Source organism: Chiloscyllium punctatum, chromosome 10, assembly GCF_047496795.1.
Source record: "Chiloscyllium punctatum isolate Juve2018m chromosome 10, sChiPun1.3, whole genome shotgun sequence".
Classification (NCBI taxonomy): domain Eukaryota; kingdom Metazoa; phylum Chordata; class Chondrichthyes; order Orectolobiformes; family Hemiscylliidae; genus Chiloscyllium; species Chiloscyllium punctatum.
In genome coordinates, this window is record NC_092748.1 from 75206218 (window position 1) to 75229725 (window position 23508).

Below are 23508 nucleotides of genomic sequence, written 5' to 3' on the forward strand. Positions count from 1 at the left end.
GAGCCGAGACATCTGGAAAGAATGCAATATTTCTTCCAGGCAAATGCCATTGGGGCAGTTGAAAAGCAATGAGTAATCCTTCTGACTGCTTGTGGATCTGCAACATTTTCAGTTACGAGGAGCTTAGCTTTCCTTGAGGCACCAGATACTAAACCTTTTCAGATTTAGTTAAAGAATATTAGGACCCCAAACATCCTCTAATTCTGAGATGCTATCAGTTTTACTCAACTGTTCAAGAACCAGGGGATCTTGTATCTGGATTTTTGACGATACTAGCGGAGGCATGTGATTTGGGATACCCCTGAATAAGATGCCGAGATACCATTTGGTATATGGATTAACGATGCATCCATGTTAAAGTGCCTACTAGCTGAAGCTGAACTGAACTTCAAACAGGGACTATAATGGCTTGGTCATCAGAAAATGTGTCAAGTGGAGATTGGGAGCCACAGAGCATCCCAATCAAAATGGACACCTTTCACTGTTTGACTGAGCTTGGGGAATATCACTTGGGTGTAGGCAACCACAGAGCATTACGCAAGGCATATCATGAGCAAAGCTCCCTAGGCCAGCATCCAACAAAACTGAGCTCAGCCAATTGGTTAAAACATTCTTCAGGATTCGGACCGGCAAGCCATTGTAATTGTTGCTAGCATGTGGGCTCAAGACATCCAATGAAGACCTGACTCAAGTAAAAGAACTCAGAAACTGATTTCCAGGAGAGACCACACCCTGGAAAGTTCCCCTAAATGTAGGCACAGTGGCTCAGTGGTTAGCACTGCTGCCTCACAGCGCCAGGTCCCAGGTTCAATTCCAGCCTCAGGCGACTGTGTGGAGTTTGCACATTCTCCCCATGGGTTTCCTCCGGGTGATCTGGTTTCCTCCCATAGTCCAAAGATGTGCAGGGCAGGTGAATTGGCCATGCTAAATTGCCCATAGTGTTAGGTGCATTAGGTGGGTTACTCTTCGGATGGTAGGTGTGGACTGGTTGGGCCAAAGGGCCTGTTTCCACACTATAGGGAATTGAATCTAATCTAATCTAAATTGCCCATAGTGTTAGGTGTATTAGTCAATGGTAAATATAGGGTAGGGGAATGGGTCATCGGAGGCTTGGTGTGGACTTGTTGTGCCGAAGGGCCTGTTTCCATACTGTAGTGAATCTAATCAAATTGCTGAGCAAAATCCAAATTGGAACCCCCAATTAAAATAAACGTCTGATTAAATGTTCACTGCTTTTCATGGAGGCCAATACCATTGCGGCAGTAGGCTGAACAAAATCTTAAACAAGATTCGATCTGGCTCCCAACCCTGAAGTTTATGCAAGACCTCAGCCAGACTGAGAACTTACACCAGGGAAATGTTACAGATTAAGTAAATGACTTCAGTTCCAGTTTGCTCTGAGAAGCAGTTAGTGCAGTTACCACTGGGGCTTGGGCCCAAGCTTGATGGCGCAAAATTGGTTGAGAAAGACTCACCGAGGTTGATGCAACATTTTTCAACTAGAAAAGGCTGCCTCCGGAAGTCCTAATGAAATACCCAGGAATGTTTCAGGAAAGGCTTGGGGCTAACAAAAGGGGCCAATGATGATGACCAGGAAGCATTTCCATGATTCTGCAAGGGGCTATTTGCCTGATGGGCAAAAGTAGAGGGGTCAATCAGAATGCTGGAAAACAAAGGAATCCTCAAACCAGTGCAGTTTGTGGAATGGGCAGCACTAGCTGTACAGACTGTGAAGCCTGATGGTCCAGTTTGTCTTTGTGGGTATTTTAAGCAAACAGTAAACTGCTTTGCAGCTGGATAAATTCCCAATCCCTCCTACACAGAACTTGTGTGAGAAACTGGTGGCAAGGGCGGGTGCAGGGGGGTACTTCACAAAGCTGGACATGTGCCATGTGTACTTGCAATTACACCTAGATGAGGAGTCCCAGAACATTCCATAATTAACACCCATACAGATTTGTAAAAATATACAAGACTGCTGTTTAGCGGATCATCAGCCTGCATCCTTTTCCAGTGGACAGTGGAGAACATTTTACGACGTCTTCTACAGGTTGCCCTTTATCTGCATGATGTGCTAATAATTGGGAAGACCAATATAGAGCACTTGGAGAACTTGTACCCACCTTAGAAGGGAAAAGTGTGTGTTCCAGGTGCCCCAAGTGACCAACTTGGGTTACAAAGTTGACAAAACCGGGTTACACCCATTGGAAGATAAGGTGAGGGTGATCAAAAATGCCTGGGCTCCTATGTCTGTACTAGATCTTAGGTCTTTCCTTGGATTAGTGAATTATTACGGGAAATTTATACATACATTGCCTCCACCTTGACACCCTTTCACCTGCTATTGAAAAATCAGCTTTGGAAATGGTTGCATTGCCAAGTAGTAGTATTTAGGGAAGTGAAAAGCAGCAATCGTCAGCTAAGATATTGACTTTCTACGATCCCAAGCGAGAGGTGGTGCTGACGTTCGATACCCCGCTGCATGGTATCAGGATAGTGTTGGCCCACCAGTGGCCCAATGGAGAGGAACGCTCGATAGCATACGCTTTCCGGACTTTGGCTGATGCCAAATGTAAATATACCCAAACAGAGAAGGAAGGTTTGGCGGTCATCTTTGGTGTGAGGAAGTTCCACCAATACCTTTTCATGGATGTAAATTTGTCAAAGTAACAGATCATAAATCCCTGCTCAGGCTACTTAAAGATGATAAGGCTCTGCTGCCCATAACCTCTGGTCAAATTCAGCAGTGAGCCTTTATTCTGTGCATACAAATATAAAGTTAGAACACCATCCAGGAAGCCAAATGATGAATACCGATGCCTTGAGCAGCTTCCTACTGGCAGATACTCCACCTGTGGTGCCTCCACTGAAAGAGTCTGTTGTAGTTTTAAACTTTCTGGACACCAATATATTTGAGGCGCAAATGGCACAATAGGGTACCTAAGAATATCAGACAAAGTAATGAGGTAAAGGTAGAAAATATTCCCTGGCTAAGATGGCTTGCATCCTAGGATCCTAAAAGAAGTAGCTACAGACATAGTGGATGTATTGGCTATAATTTTCCAAATTCACTGGATTCTGGAGAAGTACCATGGAATTAGACAACTGCTAATATGACACACCTATTCAAAAAGAATGCTTAGCTTATCATCGATTGTTGGAAAAGTATTGGAATCAATCATAAGTAAGTACAATATTAGCAGCATATTTGGAAAATCATAATCTAAACAAGCAGAGTAAGCATTGCATCATGAAAGGGAAATAGTGTCTGACTAATTTATTGGAGTTTTTTTTGAGGAAGCCTCAACCAGAGTTGATAGAGAGGAGTAGATGTGCTGTGTTTGAATTTCTAGAAGGCATTTGACAAGGTACCTTGCAAAAGATTATGTCATAAGAGCCCATGGTGTTGGATAGAAGGTATCAGTATAGAAAGGCTCATGGCAGGAAGCAACGAGTGTGGAGGAGGGATTCTTTTTCAGGTTGGCAACCCATGACCAGTGGAGCTCCACAAGGATCAATGACAGGACCGCAACTGTTTACAATATTTATTAATGACTTCATGAAGGGAAATTAATGTACTGTCACCAAATTTGCAGATGACAATAAAATAGACAGCAAGGCAGATTGTGAGGGGAATACAAACAGCTTTATAGGGGGATATTGATAGATTCAGTAAGTGGGCAAAAAATTGCCAAATGGAGGTCAATGTGGCAAAATGTGAAGTTGTTCATTTTGGACGGGAGAGCAAAAGAACAGAGTATTGTTGAAATGGAGAAAGCTGCAAAAATCTCAACACAAAGAATTGGAAATACTTGTCCATGAAACTCATCTAGGAAATCAGGAACGCTAATGGAATGTTGGCCCTTTATCAAGGAGGTTGAAGTATAAGAGTAAGGAAATCTTACTGTAACTGTACGGGTGCTAGTGAGACTACATTTGGGACACTATGAGTAGTTTTGATCCCCTTGTTTAGCAAAGATATTTCATTGAAGGTAGTCCAGAAAAGGTTCATTGAGATGATCCTTGGTATGGAGGAATTGGCTTATGTTTAAAGGCGTTGGGACTCTATAGTCTCTGCAATTCAGAAGAATGAAAGTTGATCTCATTGAAACATATAGGATTCTTAAGGGTTTGACATAACAAATTCTGAGAGGACGTTCTCTCTCATGGAAGACAACTGACAGCAGAAGGCATATTCTGACTAAAGGGGTGGCAATTTAAGTCAGAGATGAGAAGGAATTTATTCTATCAGAAGGTTGAAAGTCATTAGTCTCCCTGCCAAGGAGTGGGGCAAAGTATTTGAGTAAATTTAAGACTGCGATAAATACATTCTTGATCAGTAGGGGAATCAAGGGTCATGGGGAAAGGGGAGGTAAGCAGACATGAGGAACATTCAATCAAGTTCAAGGGGCTGAATGGGCTAATCATACCCTTATTTCTTATGGATTCTGGTTGTATTATCACTAAAAGCTCACTCTGACTTTGCAAAGTGCCATTTTGATTTGTGCATACTATCTTTTCTATTTACAGATAGACTGTTGTCCCATTGCAGATCTTGCATCGTTGCAAAATCTCAGGGAATCAGCTAGAATGAGCATTAACAATGCATTTTTAAGGATAAACTTCATGCTTACTATTAATAATTTGTGATGAGAAGGGATTGTTTTTGAAATCCTAAGGTTAAAACAGTTCTTGTAAGATTGATTTGGAGAGGAAATTACTGTTTATTTAAGCTTGATTTCAAAATCTTACTTTATTTACTAACTGGGCAACAGTGCAACAAAGCAGTGGTCTGAAATTTGCAGGTCACTCCTGGATGGGAAAACAGGCAGGTAGACCCCTAAGTTAGAGTGCTGTGCCAACAGTGACATGCCCATTCCCACTTGCGATTCTAAAAATGGCCAAGGAATTTTATAATTTCTTTGTGGTTGGCTTATGAAGAGCTGGAGTTCTTGTAAAATAATTCCAGCCTGCCACTGGAGGTTAAAAGTCTTAAAATGGATAAACACTGATGCAATCATGTGACTGATCTGCTGACTTCACGCTGATTTTGGGCACTATTTAAAATGTTGCTTTTAAGGACTCACTAAGGAGATTACTATTCAAGACTCAGTGTATGCCACATGACCCTGAAGTTAATTTTGAGCTCATCCTGAAATATTAATAACTGGGTTAGAGAGATTGGCCTTCAGAAGATGGAGTTACTATCTTTGCTTTGGTTATTAATTATGATAGTTTCATAATAAATGTAGTCTACTAGATATTAAGAATAACTTGTGTGATAACTTTCTCATAAAGTTAAACTTTATATTGCTATGGTGGTTTCAGTGCAGCAGCATTGTCGGTACTATTCTTTCATTTACTCACTCACTCTCATTTTGTCATTAAGCACCAAGCCTGAGCAGCAATTATGGAAGACTCAGAAAAAAGTGTTAATAGCTCACATTGTAAGTGAACAAATCAGCTAATTTACACTTCCAAGTGCATTGCTTTAGGAAGATCTGTGCAATTCTAATTGTAAGATCATCAGGGGCATTCTCAGCAGGCTTGCAGCAGTACACAATTCCACCCAGAATTTTTAGAAAGCATGTCTGGACAATAAAAAAAAAATTGGATGAGAAAGGCGTACCTATTTCTCGGCTTTTTAGTGTTGAGTATTCAGAAGTAAGAGCTGGAGATGGAGAATGGGATTAGGAATCTGGAGAGTTGCACAGAGACAATCTCCTGTTTACCTTTTGTTTTAAATCAGGTAGTAACAGCCAGTCAGTCAGTGTGGCAGTGGGGGGGGGAAAAAAAAGAGTCGATATCTCTGTGTAATCTCCTGTTTATATTGGCCCAGGTCAACAACCCCGATCAAAGATCTCGCAGTGATCCATCTGGTTCAAATCGCTACATCAATGCCCCCACTATGTCTAGGGATGTAGGCCTGGTCTTTCCCTTGTAGCTTTCCCTGCAACACTTTCAGCCCAGATCCAGTCCCTCTGATTCAGATTCAGACAGGTGGCGTATATCGGACTGTAGTTCATCTCTTGCATCTGGAGTTTCTCAGGAGAGTTTCCTCCTCTTCTTCTGGCGGCAACGGTATTGAGGTTGCACCCATCTCGGACTCTGACATTTCCTTGACTCTAACCAGAAGGGGGAGAACCTACAGTTTCTGACAGGCCTTCTGGCTACTCTGAGGGACCAGGTATGTTTTGCTCCTTCTCCTGCTTTCCCGTGCTCCACAAGTTTTATCAGGACTGTGTCACCTACCCGAACTTTGAAAGTCATGGAACCTGACCTTGCATCAACCTTGCCTCGTACCCATAAGAGGCCATTTCCATGGTTCCGACATCAAACTTCATCACCCAAATTAAACTGTCTCTCTCGTTTAGAAGAGCCTTGTGGCTGGCATTGGCAGTCCTGCTGCCGTTTCACCCTCTGCCCCAAGTATGGGAATATCAGGATTAACCTGTTGCGGAACCTTATCCACATCAGCAACTTGGCCGGAGGTATCCCTGTTGTTGGGTGAGGGATGGTTCTTATTTGGACAGGAATCAGGACAATTTGGTATCAAGTGACAGTAAAGGTAAAAACAATGACCACAGATGTTGGAAACCAGATTCTCGATTTGAGTGGTACTGGAAAAGCACAGCAGTTCAGACAGCATCCAAGTAGCAGGAAAATCAGGATGTTTCAGGCAAAAGCCCTTCATCAGGAATACAGCTGAATGTCGATTTTCCTGCTCCTTGGATGCTGTCTGAACTGCTGTGCTTTTCCAGCACCATTCTAATCCAGAATCAAGTGACAGTGTAGGTCGCTTCTTTAAGCCTGCTTTCAATGTTTGGACCAATCTTTCAGCTACACCATTGCACGATGATCTAGTTGAATCGCAAGTGATGCTTTCACAGCATCTCAATTGTCATCAGAGTTTGCCAAACCAATTTTATGGACATTCAACCACTTTGAATGGGCATCCACAATGACCAGGAGCATTGAGATGATGAAACAACTGGCATAGTCGACATACAACAAAGTCCAGGGTTTACCTGGCCATTCCCACAAATGTGGGGGGCACTGCTGGTGGCAATTTTTGCCTTTGTGGTCACAGCCCTACCAGCGATCCAACCCTGGCCACTAGAAATAGCTTCTTGCTAGCATTTTCACCTCAGAAATCCCTGGATGACCCTACTGGAGTTCAGCCAGGATCTGGCAACAACCTTTATTCCGGCAACAACAATCACCCTTGCACCCCATAGTAATATGCTATCCTCCACAGTGATCTGGTCCCATTGGGTTTAGAAATGTTTCAAATGGGGTTATGTTGGCCCATCTGTTTTCCCCATTACTACCAGCTGTTTTGGTTTCTCTAGGACAGAATCTTTGTGTCCACAGTCTGATATTGTCAGTGGTGACCGGAATGGTGTCCAGGAAGTTTAAAACCAAAATGAACTCTTTTAGGAGAGGCACCACCGGTGGAGTATCAGCCACTGGGAGGCAGCTGAAGTTATCCATATTAGCCATTTGGCTTCCTGGATGGTGCTCTATCTTGTATGCACTTAGAATAACAGCCCAAAGCTGAATTCTACCAGAAGCTAGAAGTGGCATTGCCTTGCTTTTCTTCAGTAGCCCTAGCAGGTGGTTTGTGATCTGTTACTATGGCAAATTACTGTCCATAAAGCTTTCTCACACCAAAGATGACCGCCCAATCTTCCTTCTCTATCTGGCATATTTGCATTTGGCATCATAAAGTTTGGGAATCATAAATATCGGGCATTCCTTTCCATTGGGCCACTGGTGAACCAACACTACCCTGATTCCTTATGGGGAGCCATTAGACGTAAGCACTACCTCTTGCTTCGGATCATAGTGGGCCAACACCTCAGATGACAATAGCTGCTTTTTCCACTTTGCTATGGCGATTTTCAAGGCTGACAATTTTTCAATGCCAGGTGTAAAGGTGTCAAGATGGAGGCCATGTTATTTTCTGTAATAATTCATTAAGCTAAGGAAACAGCTAAGCTCCAGTACAGAGGTGGGATCCAGGGTTCCTTTGAACACCCTCAGTTTATCCTCCAATGGCCATAAACCCAGTTTGTTGAGTCTGCAGCCCAGGTAGGTCATTTGAGGTGCCTGGAAAACATATTTTTCCCTTCCAAGGTGTATGCCTGCCTGGGAGAAACATTTAAAGCACTATGTACAAGTTCTCAAAGTGCTCTGTATTGGTCTTCCTGATTATTAGTATGTGATCTAGATACTATCTGGAGTAGCTCTTGTAAAATGTCCTCCATCATCCACTTGAAAAGGGCATAGTCTGATGATATCCATATGGCAGTCTTGTAAACTGATTAAAAAAAAACCCTTATGGGTATTAATTGTAGCATACAGCTGGGAATCCTCAATGAATTGTAATTGCAGGTAGGCGTGGCTCATGTTCAGCTTTGTAAGGGACAGCCTACCACCTGCCAACTTTGTGTACAAGTCCTCTACATGAGGCATTCGGTACTTATCAAGCTGCAAGAAATGGTTTACCATTTGCTCAAAATCCTGAAGGCAAACAGCCATCAGGCTTCACGAGTAGTACAGCCAGTGCTGCCCATTCTGTAAACTGCACTGGTTGGATGATTCCTTTGCTTTCTAGCTCCTTATATCTGCCTCTACGTTTGTCCACAGGGCAAATGGCATACGACAGGCCTTGCAAAATCTTGGGATTGTTTCCTAGACAATACATAAAGTGGCTTTGGTCCCTCTGATAGTCCCAAGCCCTTCCTGAAGAAACCATTTTCTAGTTGAAAAATGTTGAGCCAATCTAAGTGAATCGTTCTCAATCAATTCTGCACCAATACGCTTGTGTCCGAGCCTTTTACTACCATCAGGACCATCAAAGGAATCATACAAGTCAGGCCTTGTAGGATTCCTTTGTTGTCCTGAGACTGCGTACCAGCAGCAATAACAATGCCTTGCCAGCCCAGACCCTGAAAGGCTTTTTGAGTCACTTGGCCAAGGATTGGCTTTGTTGTGGCTCTCTGCTGGAGGCTGGCCTAGAGTTCCTCTGTTCAGGATTACGCCTTGTGTGAGGTTCTGTGATTGCCTACACTCAAGTAGTGTTCCGCAAGCTCAGTCAGACAAGTGAGGATGTCCACTTCCATTGGGATGCCCTGTAGCTCCCATGCTGCATTTTCAAATGACGAAGCCACTTACAGCACCTGTTTGAAGTCCAGTTGGGCTTCAGCTAGTAGGTGTTTCTGCATGGTTACTTCATTAATCCTACATACCAAACAGTCTCTCAGCATCTCAGTCAGGGTTAACCCAAAACCATATGCCTCTGCTAGTCCCTAACCTTGTCAAAAATCCCGAAACTGTTCTCTAACAGTCAAATAAAGCCCAATAGCCTCTCAGAATTAGAGGTGCTTTGGGGTCGTAATATTCTATAAACAACTCCATCAACTCTTGGAAGGTTTTAGTGTCTGATACCTCTCAGAAATTTAATCCCCATATAACCAAATATCCTGCAGGTGTACAGTCAGAAGAATTACTCATTGCTTTTCATCTGCCCCAATGTCATTCACCCGGAAAAAAGTTATAGTATTCTTTCCACATACTGGGTCCAGTCTTCAACAGCAGATCAAACAAGCCAAGCTTCTCAAATAAAAGCATGATGCCACAAATGCTTACCCTAACAGCAAGACTGTTGCAAGCAAATGTTCTTCAGGCTCATACTGTTTTCTTCTGTTGCACTGATGTCCGTCCATCCATCCATCCATTTATGCTCAGTACACTGGCTGAGACCAGCCAGCTCAAAGTCAGTCCCCTGAACTGAAGAGATTCTGAATCTCCTGTTTATATTGGCTTTCCAAAGGTTTCCTGATTAGCCCAGGTTAACATTCCCAGAGATCTCGCAGTCAACAAGGTCCACCTGGTTCCAATCACTACAGAACCACTGTATTTGCAACAAATTATCAAAAAATATCTAAATATTGAGAACAATTTTTAGAAATGACAGTTACCTTCCACCAAGCAAATCTTTCAAAGTGACATCCTGAGCAAGCAATGTTTTGATTTTTCGAAATAATCCAAATTTTGAGAACCACTTTATAATCACTGACTAGGTTTAGTCATTGCTAAGTCATCACTGTAATTATGTATTCTAATTTTAAAGCAAAGCAAGAAAAGTATTCACTTACTGAGGACATCCACAGTCAGGATCTCATCTTTGCAGAGCTTTTGACAAGTCTGATTGTCAGCCAGCCTCCCAGAATTAAACAATCTACATTCTATACACTCCCTGCAACAAACAGTGACATGGATTTATTATTTTTGATTTTCACAAGAAAAACAAAGGCACTCTGCCATCAGAGACACCTTAATGAAGGACTGTATTCGATGCTAGCCATCTAATTGTATACAGAAGCAACTCCTATGGGTGTAAGCCATAAAATTCATCAATATTTCTCATGAAGGTGAGAACACAGGTATCAAACATCGATTGAGTACAGTCAAAACTTGGATATTAACAAGGGTGGGTTGTAAAGGCCAGATTTTTGGAATCTAGAGCAAGCATCTTTTCCCTCTGACAGATTCCCCATCTAGATGTCAACTTGACTGAATGTTTAACTTCCAAATGTTCATGGAGAACTTACCGGTAGTTTGCAGACTGCATGAGCAGGGTGGAAGCGCTGGGAGGTTAGGTTACCAATCCTGAGGGGCTCTGATTCCTTGTTGTGGGGTTTATCTTGGGTGGGGTGTTAGACAGAGGAAAATCACTTCAGCTCTCTTTGGTCTGCAAACAGTGCCATAAATATACACACCACCTCCCTGAAGCTGCCAGAATTCAACAAACCTTGGAAAACTGGCCAAGTTAAATCAGAGGCTGCCAACCACATTAACTGTTGGCATGATTGGATTCCACCACTTGTTCAGTTTCCATCAAAACCAAGTACTGGATGACTATGGTCAGGTTTGCGATTTTAAAAAGCTTTAGTCTTTGACAACATCCCAGCCCACCTACAACATGACTACATATTGGTCTTTACATGAGTGCATGTGTAGAAAAATTCATGAAGAGATCATATCTTTATAAGAATGTGAAATAACATATTCAAGTGGTGTATATTAATAATGTTTACATTAATTCATATTATTGGTTCCGCTTGTACAAGAAACAAGAATGAGAGGCAAAGATTTAAACTGATTTTCAAAATGAACAAATATGAAGAGAGAAAAATCTTTTTTACTTAGCAAGTAGTTCAGGTATGGAATGCATTTCTTGCAAGTCTGGTGGAGGCAGATTCAACTGAGAAATTCAAGAGGGCATTGAATGATTACTTGAATAGAAATAATATGCAAAGGCATGCAGAAAAAGTAAGAGATGGCACACACAAATAGGAAACTAGTTATTCAAACTTCAGTTTCTCCATTCAACTACACCTTTCCACTGACCACACACTGATGTACTTAGTTTCATTAACTGAAATTTGTTGCCCCATGCTTGGGAATTTTTTTGTGATTAGTTCAGACCTCAATAACCAAGGTGGGTTTTAGAGATACCTATATCAGCTTGGTTTGTTTTTATACTTGCTCTGAAATGCATGTAGCTGAAGGTGTAATTTTAAAATTGAAGGCACAATTATCTGACAGCTGAGGCAAATCTAATTTTTATTTTATGAAAAGCTGTCAAGGTTGGCATTTTCTTCCTACCTCAGTTGCCTGGGAAGAATTATACTGATGTAAATGGGCTTCCACCAAATTTCTGACAGCTGAGAGCCCCTACAGTTATAGTAGTTATTCAACATCTTTAAAAAGATATTACTGAAATTAATATATAATGAGCAAATCTGAAAGAGAAGCCACTCTCATTCTTTGGAATGACTTACGAGGGTCAATTGATGTGGTGAACCTTCTAGCCAATGCACAAAGTTGAAACTTATGTTGAACTATTCTGAACTCTGCTAGAAGAGTTGGAGGCCAATGCTTTCCCAGAATATTTTTCATGCACATAGTTGTGAAATGAATACACCTGCGAAAAGACTTTAAATATCAATCAAAGTCACCCTCGAGGCACTCTTTTCAAAATTATACTTCAAGCTACTCCAAATTAAAGCAGTGCAGCGATCATATACAATTGCTGGGTCAGACTGCAAATGCCTCAGATAGAATCGTGCTGCTCTCCGTGCTGATTATGACTTATCAAGTTTCACTCTAGTGTGAGGCTCCAGGCCTTTAGAAGTGGGTGGAACAAGTCTGGACAGCAGACCAAAGGACAGTTTAGGGAGGTAAGCTAATTTATAATTTTGCATGCGTCTCTTAAGATACATGCATGGAATTCCTTTCAAGAATGCTGCTCTTTCTTTTGAGGCTGAGCACATTTCAGAAGGCTTGTGATGAATGGATTGTTTCACATTTCTCAGCAGTGCTTCAGCAAGAGATATATGCCACGAGGCATCACTGAACCATTTCTTACAGTAACAAGATTGGTGAGCAACTCAAAGTGAATACACTTTCTTTTGAAATTTTCTTTTCTTCCTTCTATGTTTCTATGTATTTCAAAGCATGAAGATTGAAGCAAGTGTAGGTAATTTGACCTCTCAAGCCTTCTCTACCATTCATTATGATCATAGCCGATCATCGAACTAAATGCCCTAATCCCACCCTCCCCCATATCCTTTAATCTCCTTCACCACAACAGTAATATCTATCTCCTTGAAAAGACAATGTTTATCCTCAACCACTTTCTGTGGTAATGAACTCCACGGTTTACCCCTTATCTTTGAACTATTATCCTGGTTCTAGGCTCTCCCACCTTCAGGAACACCCTTCCTGCATATAATCTGTCTAGCTCTGTTAGAATTTTAGTTTTCTATGAAACTCCCTCATTGTTCTAAACTCCAGTGAATACAATCCTATTCATCTCAATCTCTCCTCCTGCCATCCCATGAACCTTTGCTGCACTCCCTTTAAAAGCAACCTGTAGCCCCTCAATGCTCTGCCTACATAGTTTTTCTTCATGTTGGGTCTTGACGGAGAGTCTGAGGATATGTAGCTAAGAAGAGCCAACTTAGCAAAACATGATTGTACACAATTTTCGGCATAATTTGCTGTCAAGGTTGGCAAGTTGAATTCACTCTTACTCATTAAATGAAGGTGTTGTAGCCACCCCCTCACAGCTCACCCTGCAACCCATTCTACTATTCCCAACTGCTGCTCTGCTGAGTTCAGTCAGCAAGTTAAGCACAAACTAGTAATCAAAAGTAAATTTACAGTTTTGTAAAGCTCAGTAACACATAACAGCATGTATCTCAATGTCAGGTTACCATAGGCTCCATGGAACAATTTGATTTTAATACCTACCATTTCTATGAATTGATTTAAGTGAAGCACACGTTTACATTATCAAAATGTAAACCATGATTGCGAAGCAAAAAGTAATATTTGCCTAAATTGGATTAACCAGTTATAGGTAGACCTTTCCACTTATAAAATGTGTTCAAATCAAACAATCTTTTGACTACAGCATAAGTGATGATTTCACACATTTGACTAAACAGACTGAAGGGGTTTTCTTCATACCTTTTCATGCCACAGGCATCAGGGCAGGTTGGGCACTTCTCACAGGTATCCCCAAATGCTCCAGGTTCAGTGCATGAACATCGGCCACATGCACAGTTTCCTCTACCGCTACACATTTGCCCATCATCTGACAGGCACAAGTCCATTTCTGTCGAACAATTGCAGTTGTCTCCAATCCAGCTGGCATGACACTTGCATTCACCACAATGACAGTCTCCATGCCCTGAGAGGAGGAAGTCAGAATGAAATATTGTACCCCATTGATAATACCCGATTAGATAGAATAAGTCAAATTTGACATGTCACAAATTTCATAGCTACTTTTGTAGTCACTGGAGAATGGGCATGCACATGTTCAAAACTAGTCTTGAAGTTGAGAGGAAACTTATCTGAAGGAGGTTTATGATAAATTTGTATTCAAATAAATTATAATTATTATATAAATATATTATTTTACTTTTTTCAGACTATCACGCAAATTTTAACAACTGTAACAGCAGGATATTATGCAAGTTAGAATTCCCCACAGACCTCATGAGGTGGCTTTGCCTAAACAACTAGAGACATAGTGCTGCTGCTAAGAAATATAAGAAGCTGCTATAAAGGCATAGTGCACAGCACATAGCCCTATCTTCAGCCACTAACATTTGGGATGATTCTCTATTACTAGGCAGCAACACTTGTATCTAAACAGACAGCATAAAATGATCATACCAGAGAAAGTTATTCATAGGAAAAAATTAGAGGTAAGCTAAAGGGTTGTGAAAGTTTCAAAGATCAACAAAAGATAACCAAAAACATAATAAACAGGGAGAAAATTAACTTTGTCAGTAAACTTGCAAGTAATATCAAGAAGGTCAGCAGGAGCATATTTAGCTGTTAAAAGGAAGTGAGGAGCCAAAGTGAACACAGACACCATACTGAATGAGGAAGTAGGGATGTAATAGTAGGGAGAGAAAAAAAAAATCTGCTCTGATCTCCAGCATCTGCAGTCCTCACTTTCTCCTATGTAATAGTAGGGAACCTACTTTGCATCAGCCTTCAAAGTAGAAGACACCAATAGTATGCCAAAACTATCAAATATTTAAAAAGGGACAAAAGAAGGAGAGCAATTAGTTAATCTATTACTTGAGACAAAGTGCTAGGGAAACTAACGGGGTTAAAGACTGAAAAATTCCCTGGACCTAATGGGAAGCACTCTAGGATATTAAAGGAAGTAGCTGCAGAGATGGTGATTGCATAGATGGCAATCTCACGGGACATCTTTGAAAATTTATTAACTAATATGAGCCTTGAAAGTTTGCCTGGAATCAGCCTATGTCTGCAGGCAGCACACGTACCAATAAAACAGAGAATGTAGCATCTTTGGAGACAGAAACTCAGTTAGCATTTTGGGTCAATAACCTTTTGTTAAAAGAATCAATTACTTGAAATATTGGAGTGATCTTCCATTTTTCTTCAATATGTGGGGCAAACGTGGTAGGAGACAACTAAGCACCTCCATCAGTGAGATAACTCACTGGACCACCTGCAAAGCAACTTGTTAAGAACAGACAAGCAAGAGAGGGTAGAATGCTCACTCTATCACGGACCTCGAGAATATAGTTTTAGGTGCCTAGAGTCCACTGGATCAAATCAGAGGCCTCAGGGAGGAACCAGCAGTGAGAAGCTTTTCTTTCTTCTTATTGCAAGATGGGAACACAGGGAAAGATTAGTGTCAGAGGTACAGGCAAGGGGCTGCTTTCAGAGACCACTGCCTTGCCTCCCATCCATACTTCTGATTGTCCCCAGATTGTGGCACTGGAAGTACTACCTTCAACATGGCAAGGAGTTTGTCTCGGTATCCCATAATCAACTACCTTTCTCACTTTCAGGAAGACAGCTAATTAGGAAGGTAATGAGTTGAGGCCCTTAAATGGCTTAAGACCGTTACTTTTTGACAAAAAAAAGCATCCCATGGACTCCAGCAGAGGTGGCAAGGATGGGTAAGCTTTTCTGCAGATCAAACTCGCCTCATCTCCCTTACTCATCACACTTCTTGCCACCTCCAGGAATGGAGAATTTACATTCCTTACCTGCACCTGACCTGCTGAACATTTTCAGCATTCTCTGCTGCTTATTTCAGGTTGACAGCATTCATGGCATGATGCTTAAGGCTTCCAAAGTTGCCTACTTCAAGCAAGAATACCAGCAACTCTTTTGAGATGTAACAACTTTGTGGGCAGGGGTCACCACTGATCAGAAATGAGCCAACCATATAGGTACAATGATTATAAGAACATGTCAGATGTTGGACGTTATGCAGCACTTATTGTTTCTCCTAAATGCTTAAAGTCCATTAATATTTACAATACACAAAACTTGACTGAAATGGATAATAATAAAATAACTGTCTATGTGCTTGGATTATCAGCCAACGTAATTGACAACCCATCCATCAGCTTCAACATTCATCCCCTGCACCACCAGTGCAAAGTGGCAGCAGTGTGTCATGTCTACAACATGTACTGCAGTAACTTGCCAAGACTCTTTTGACAGGCAAGGTCAGGCCAAGTGTCATAACTCTAGTACTTTCCCCAGTTCCAGGCCCCTTATCCATTTGCTCCAATCCCCATTTATTAGCCACCCTCTCAATCATGCAACTTATTTCTTTCCTTGCTTACAATATTCACTAATCAATTTACCAAAAAATTAAGGTAAAATGATAATGACCATTATTTGTATCTGCTTATAAACAGCAATAATAAAAGCTGCAATTGTATAATGCAATGTCATGGTGCAGGAACCCTATAGGTGATTCCACCATGACTGTTACACACAGCCTAAATAATAATAGCCTGCTTGCTAACACAAACATAGCAATGATGATTGCTGATTGAACATGCACTTAATATTAAACAAATATTTCAGAATTAAAATAGTTCTGTTTTGATTTAAAAGTTTATTTCTGTCACTCTATATATTGTTTCATTAAAACTGTATTACAGATTTTTAAAAATAAATATTTGTTACTATATTTGAAATATTGCTGCTCATGCAGATTGTCCTTGGGGTAAGCAAACCAGACAGCCATTAAAACAAACCAGAGAGTTCCAACTAAATTTAAACAGCATCATGTAATTGTTAATTTGACAGGAAGATATCCCATTTATTATTTATAACAAAGTGCAGATGGGAAACATTGATTTTGGCAAATGCATCAATGCTCATTAATATATTCTACACATTGCTGTCATTATGTACATATGCTGCAAATTCATTCATATTTGTGGAAAATGTCAAATATTTACATCTCAGATAAACTTCACACAACCTTTTCCATTTTGTAGAAGTAAAAGAAAACAGCCTGCATGCGTGATATTATTCAAAATAATTATTCCATACAACTTTTGTAACTGGAGTTTATTGTGTCAGTAATGCCACTGGGTAGAAAGATCAAAGATCTCCAAAGAAACAAATGGAAGGACTGAACAACATAAGTCTTCATTGACAGTGTCAGGTCTTGGAGCCCTCAGGTGTCTTTGTACAATACAGCTTTTAAGAGGCCAGAATATAAAGAATGGTTCACAAATGTATATGCTTTCTTGCTAAGCAAATCTGAAGATTCTGCTAATTGCCACTTCTAACAATAATATGTATTATATATCCACTATGTTACACAACTTTATCATAATATTTCAATACCTCAATAAAATCATAATAATGAAGTGGGAAAAAAAAGATAAGCAAACAAAAGAACAAGATCAATGGGAAAGACACTTGGGAAATGTGTGCACTATAAAACAAATTACTGTGTCACTGTGAGCCCAGTACAGACTCTTGTCCTGGCAATTTCACCTCATAAAGTTTGATAACAATAAAATTTCTAAAGATGACAATATAAACAGAAGTCCAGATATGATTGCAGCTTGGATGCCAAAGGTCATCTAGCCCAGCATATTTTGAATGATTATGTTGTACACTGTAAATTTAAAGCTTATTCCCACAGTTTCCATGTAAGATATTGCATTGCATTTACACAAAATAAATGTGAACAGCATATCTATGAGTTCTGGCTTATTTATGAATTACTTATTGTCAAATATGACTAGAAAGGTACAGTGAAAAAAGTGTTTTGTCGCTACAATCTGGCGCAATTTTGAGTTGCAAAAATAACAACATGAAATTACATAAATAAAAGTTCAGCTTCTATACACAAATTCAAGGTCTCTGCAAGGTGTCCAGGGTCTCAGGAAGTCCCTGCTCTGGGTGCAGCAGCAACAACCACATACTGTAGTCAGGAGTCCCCACTTCAGGCACTGTCCCGTCACAGCTGAAGACCCACCTTCTCTCTCTCTCTCCCTCCTTTCTTCGCTTTATTTTCTGACATCATGGAGAAGCCAGAGCGGTGTGGCAGGTGTTGGCTTCAGCTGTGGTGATGCCTGGAGTGAGAACTCCTGCCTGTGGGAGGCCCAAAGATCAAAATGTGAGGGGAAAAAAAAGGCAAATTAAGTTGAAAAATATACTAAGTAAACATCAATAGCAAAAAAGAGAGAATGAAGACAATATCCTGAGAGAAGCACCTTTAAAGTAGGTATTTTAATGAAGTCCCTTTGTGGTAAAGAGCTTTTGAGCTGTTGCTTGGGAATTTCAATAGATTTTCTTTGCAAAAGTTACAATGGACAATCAAGAAAACTCCCACTAAAATAAATTTTAGTCTCACAGTGTAGCTGCCCTTTGATAGATTTTAAACTGTATGGGATGATGTAGCAAGCTTTATGAAATCTCTCAGTGGCAATAAAGATTCTATCTATTCTGACACTTGCAACACTGGTGACTCACTGGACAGTGAGTCAATACTCTGTTTTATATCATTGCTGTTTTTTAGTTTCTTGCATTTATTTTGATGAGGGTTAAAATTTCCAAGCGTTTGGATCGTCAACACAGCATGTCGTCAGAATTTCCCTACTTTAAAACATTAAAAAAATTAAGACCGCTATTTATTAATGTAGAGATACACTCAGAAAAAAATATGGAGAAGCGTAACAGTATTTAGTTTTGTGGTAGTAAACCTTAAATGACTCTCACTGTTTTCCCCACAGAGCATCCAATTGTATCTAAAATTATTCCAACGATCTCACTTAACATTTTCTGGTCAGATTTTCAACTAAGAGCACTTGTGAGACAGTTGATGTGAGTCTGCAAGTAGAAACTGCTACTATTGACCTTCAGGCACCATCATAGTTTTCTGGCAGGCTTCTGAAATAGCAATAAGTGGAACCACAAATCTGCCAGGAGGACAGCAGTAGCAGATTTGCAACTTTCTATGAAACTGACCCAAAAGAAAGACCTTAGAAAAAATAGTCTCAGAATTGGAAGACTGGAAGTTCCAATTTCTTTAAAGCTAATCTTTCAGCTATATTGCTTTGGCTACTCAATCTGGACCAGAGATTTATTGACCTCAACGAACTCTGATGCCTATGGCCCAATATTTTGCAATATGAGAGCTGTGCTCTCCCAGCCCTGTTCACAGTACCTTCCAAATCCATAATCTCTACAACCTAGAGAAACAAAAGCAGCAGGTGCATGGGAATACTATCTGCATGTTCCTCTCTCAGTCATGCCATAACATCTTGACATGGAAATGCATCAATTTCTGAACTGTTATGTCAAAAGCTTGGAATTCCCTCCCTAATCATGATGACAATCTTTGCAGATCCAGTCTTGTAGTTATGTCCTTGAGGAATTTTGCCTGATTAGTCATTAGAAATGTGACTGAGCCACGCCTGGTGAGGTTCATTGAAGTTACCCACCCAGAGTAATCATGCCGCCCCTCAGTACATCTGCCTAATGATTTTTCAAAATGACTGTCTCACCATTCAATATTTGTCTGTAAAGTGTGATAGTTTGGTCTCAATAGTGGAAAGTTCCTCACTGCTGATCTCCTGTGATTCTCCCAACTTTCTCACCAATGACCAAGTCATTCAGGGGCTGGGAAGATTCTGCCCTGAGAATGTGACTGTATTAGTCTGTTGTTTGACTCATCGGGGGACAGCTCTCAAATTTGACACAAGCCAACAGATGTTAGTAAGGAACTCTTTGTGGGGTCGACCACATTTGTAGTAGTCTTCGGATCCTAGGTTGATGCTGGGTGCCTGTCCAGTATCATTCCTTTTTTCAGACTTTGTAGTAATTTTGATACAGCTGAATGATTTACTTGGTCATTTCATAGGGCAGTTAAGAGTCAGTTACATTGCTGTAGGTCTGATGTCACATGTAGGCCAGACCAGGGAAGGCTGGCATATTTCCTTCTCTAAAACTGTGCTAGTGAACTGATGGGTTTTCACAATGGTTACATAGTCACCATTTAAGCTTGATTTTGATTCCAAGTATTATTGAGTTCAAATTTCACAAAACTGTAGTAGAATTTGTCTGGGACTCTGGATTACTAGTGCAGCAACTCTACTCTGCACAGCCATCAAAACCATTAGGTACATTACCTCAAAAGTCAGATCTCTGACAACAATTGCAAATTTAGTCATGGCAGAAAAGAGTCTAATTATTTGATTAACTGCAAGCTTTTCTGTGAAATAAAATGTTTGTAAATAAATGACAGTTACATAAATACTCTTCCAGCTTACAAATTGCATCTGCTTCTGCAAGTAATGGTAAATAATACGGTTAAAATGGAATGGGTTTTAGCCACTATCCGATTCAGATACAGCTCGAAATATAAACTTACTCAGGTCCCGAACAGCAGCAACTTCCTTTCTCAAAACTAGATTTGCCAAATGCATTCCCTAGGTGAACAAAATCAGCACACAGTTTCAAACTAGCAGTTTTCAAATACATCCCAAAATTACACTGTATTACCTAAAAAGGATCAGCACCAAGATGTCAGCACAGTAAATTTACTCCCTTATCTAAAAATTTAATTATAATGTGCCAGATAGTTTTGCATGTTCACCGAATAAAAAGGCAAAGATTTACTGAAGTGAAAACAGCAGCTTTCTGCTCTTTGGAATTTACTGGTGACTTAAAATGCAGACTGCTCCTTTCCTGAAAGAAAAGTTGGAAAGCCCACACTAATGTAAAACTGATAAAGAACAGAATCTAAATTCTAACATTTACTAATTAACTTAAGGAACTACATGCCTCAATCTCAAAAGTCTGAAAAGAAACCTCGACTCATCCAAGCTAATGGCTACCCTGCTAACGTTTCTTTTCTTGCTCAGTGTTAGTTTTCCTTACATCTTTTCTCCAGTGCTTTAAACTATTCTTTATATTCTTTAACAAATTTGGTCCCCACCAAAAGCTTTGTGCTCTCACTGCCAGTTCCACCTGCACCCTGGACACAATGGCAGCTCAAACCTGTTTAACCCTGAACTAAGGACTGGAATATTGTTAACACAACAGTAGCTCCCAAGTTGGCAGGATTCTGAAATGTGAAAGTTTGTACTAGAATTCCAAAAGAAAAAGCATAACTTGAACAAGAAAGTAAAAGAGAAATCTGAACTTGACAGAAAAGTTTTGATTGTACAAACAGGGCATGTTGAACAATTTTCATAATGAGTTAGACTTAACTGCTAATTTTCATTTGGCGAGGAATATTCATTTCACACCTGAATTCAGAGAGCAAGGAGTGGAAATATATTTTGTACCTTTTGATAAAATTGCTACAATGTTACATTAGATTAAAGTTGGACTGTCTTACTGCAAAGCTTATTTGTGTAGAAGACTAGATTTGTACTTGTTTCTTTCAGACACATGATAATTAAGATATAGTAAAAACTGCTGTTCTCAATGACTGAGTTAGAGATGGAGGTTTACAGGGAGGAATTTAAAAAAACAGAATCAAGAGACTTTTGTGGAATTATACTCAGCTGACTGCAGTTTGTTTTCAAACTGTTCTTGATATTGTCATAAATCCCATGATTCCTATTTCTTCAGCAGATGTCTCATTAACTTTGTGAACTCCAGTGCAACTGCATACAATAATTTTAGAACAGCTGCCAAATCACCAAATTGCAGCAAAGACTGTACATACTATTTTAAAGTTCACTCAATTATCCAAATCGGAAGAAATCAACATCTTTATAACTGGATTGAAATGCTGTAATATACATACAAAAGGTCAATGGTTCGAAACTGGGCAGAAACTCACCAACACGGACTCTTCTGGCATAGTGGTAGTGTCTCTACCTCTGAGCTAGGAGGCCCAGGTTTAAGACCCACTTGCTCCAGAGGGGAGTAAAAATATATCTGAATAAGTTAGACAGAAAATATCTATAACTGTCTTGAGCATGTCATTCAACATAATCTACCAGTTCTCATTCATTCCCAATTGGGAGAGCTAAATGAAAACTAACACTTTCGACTTATCAAGGAGAACAACAAATCTTTTACAAATATACTGAAAGAGAAATGGTGACAAATGGGAACCTGGACCCATCAAAAAGTAGATGCACTTGCATAAATGATACATAATGAGGAAAGAATAAATTTGTAAAATTTGTACTTTGCATCAATTTTCACAGTGGGGATACAGGGTGAATACCATTAGTACAAATAAACTAAAATAAGTTAAGGAGAAGAATTTCATGTTAGTAAACCCATGGAAATGGAGAAAGTAATGGAACTTTAGACAAATCACCAGGACCTATTGATTTCCATGCCAGCAGAAAAGCTGAGAGATATTTTTGAAGTCTCCAGATTCAGAGTTGTGTCTTTGTTAAAAAATTATAACTGGTGCTCCATCGTTTAAAAAAAAACTTAGAAAAGGCCAGGTAACTACAAGCCTCTAAGTGTGGAAAGTTACTGGGATCTATAATTAGAGTTAGAGTTAGAGAGAATGAGCACTCAAACAATTTGCAGTTAATCAAATAGTCGGCACGCATTTCTCGAGTGTGGATCATGTCTGACCTTTGCACAGCAGACAGAGAAATTATTCATAGAAATTATCTTGAAGGACTTCCAGAGGTCAACTGGTGAAACTTCACATAAGAGGTTATTAGCAAAAATGACACAGTTCTGAATTGGTTGTTTTCTTGCAGGTGTTAGGAATGGAGCAAGGTATAGGGATTAAAAATTCGTTCTCTAGTTGATGGGTCTTGACAAGTGCTGTTCAGCAAGCAAAAACGCTGACTGACTTTATCAGAAAGCTATCAGGATTTGAAGGGATAAATTATGAGTACAGATTGGTCGACATTCCTTCGAATTTAGAGAGAAGGCATGATCTAATCATGCTGTTCAAAATTAAAAGGGATTCTATGCTTTAATATATTGAGATTGTGATCTTAAATTGGCTTTTAAGAAAAATATATGTTGATAAATTGCACTGAGTTCAAAACCTGACTGTGTGGAATTCTGGCCAGATTGTAACACATGTAATGGACCAAAAACCCAAAAGGAATTGAGTTATGATATTCTAAACTGACGTCACACAGGAACAGGAGATTTTAATTTTATTAATGAATTAAAGCCTAGGTCTCAAGTATGAATGTAAACTGTGTAATAATCCACTTTGCCATTTGTCCTTTATTTTCAATTATCAGACAAGCTACTTAAATTGTCTCCATTTCTCTTGTTTCTTTTCTTACTGTTTCAGAAACAAATTTTCAACTTAGTTGACAAGTAATTTGCTAGGATTCAGCAGGAAGCATGAGTCCAACTCTTCACCTTTTTAATAAAATGCACCTTCTAGCTAAACTATCGAATAGTACGGTCAGAAAATCCAAATTTGATATTCAGCTATTTGTGGCGTAAATTGACTAAATAATATCACAAATTATCCTCTTGGAAATGTCTAACGGATATTGGGGACTGAAGATTTAACAATTAACCACAGGCTGGAGATTATGTCCCCTCTTGGGGTGTGCTTTTGGTAGGCTGTCATGTCATTAGGCTGGGTGGTTAACCCACCACCTTCCTATGCACTTCTGAAATTGGCTGTTAAAAGCTCAACTGAACCTGATAATGTGCTGC

The 23508-nt window shown here is 39.9% G+C and overlaps 1 protein-coding gene and 1 long non-coding RNA gene across 3 annotated transcripts in view; one reads left to right on the plus strand and one right to left on the minus strand.

The window, feature by feature from the left end:
* Positions 1-23508, plus strand: part of LOC140482302 (uncharacterized) — a 107885-nt gene that overhangs the window by 23499 nt on the left and 60878 nt on the right. The gene's annotated exons all lie outside the window — the stretch shown is intronic.
* The window catches only part of itgb5 (integrin, beta 5), a 144482-nt gene that overhangs the window by 17772 nt on the left and 103202 nt on the right, over positions 1-23508 (minus strand). Inside the window, exons 11-12 of the mRNA XM_072579543.1 lie at positions 13546-13768; positions 10164-10264 (exon numbers count right to left, since the gene is read on the minus strand). Of these exons, the coding sequence (XP_072435644.1) occupies positions 10164-10264; positions 13546-13768 (324 nt within the window). The remainder of the gene's footprint in view (positions 1-10163; positions 10265-13545; positions 13769-23508) is intronic.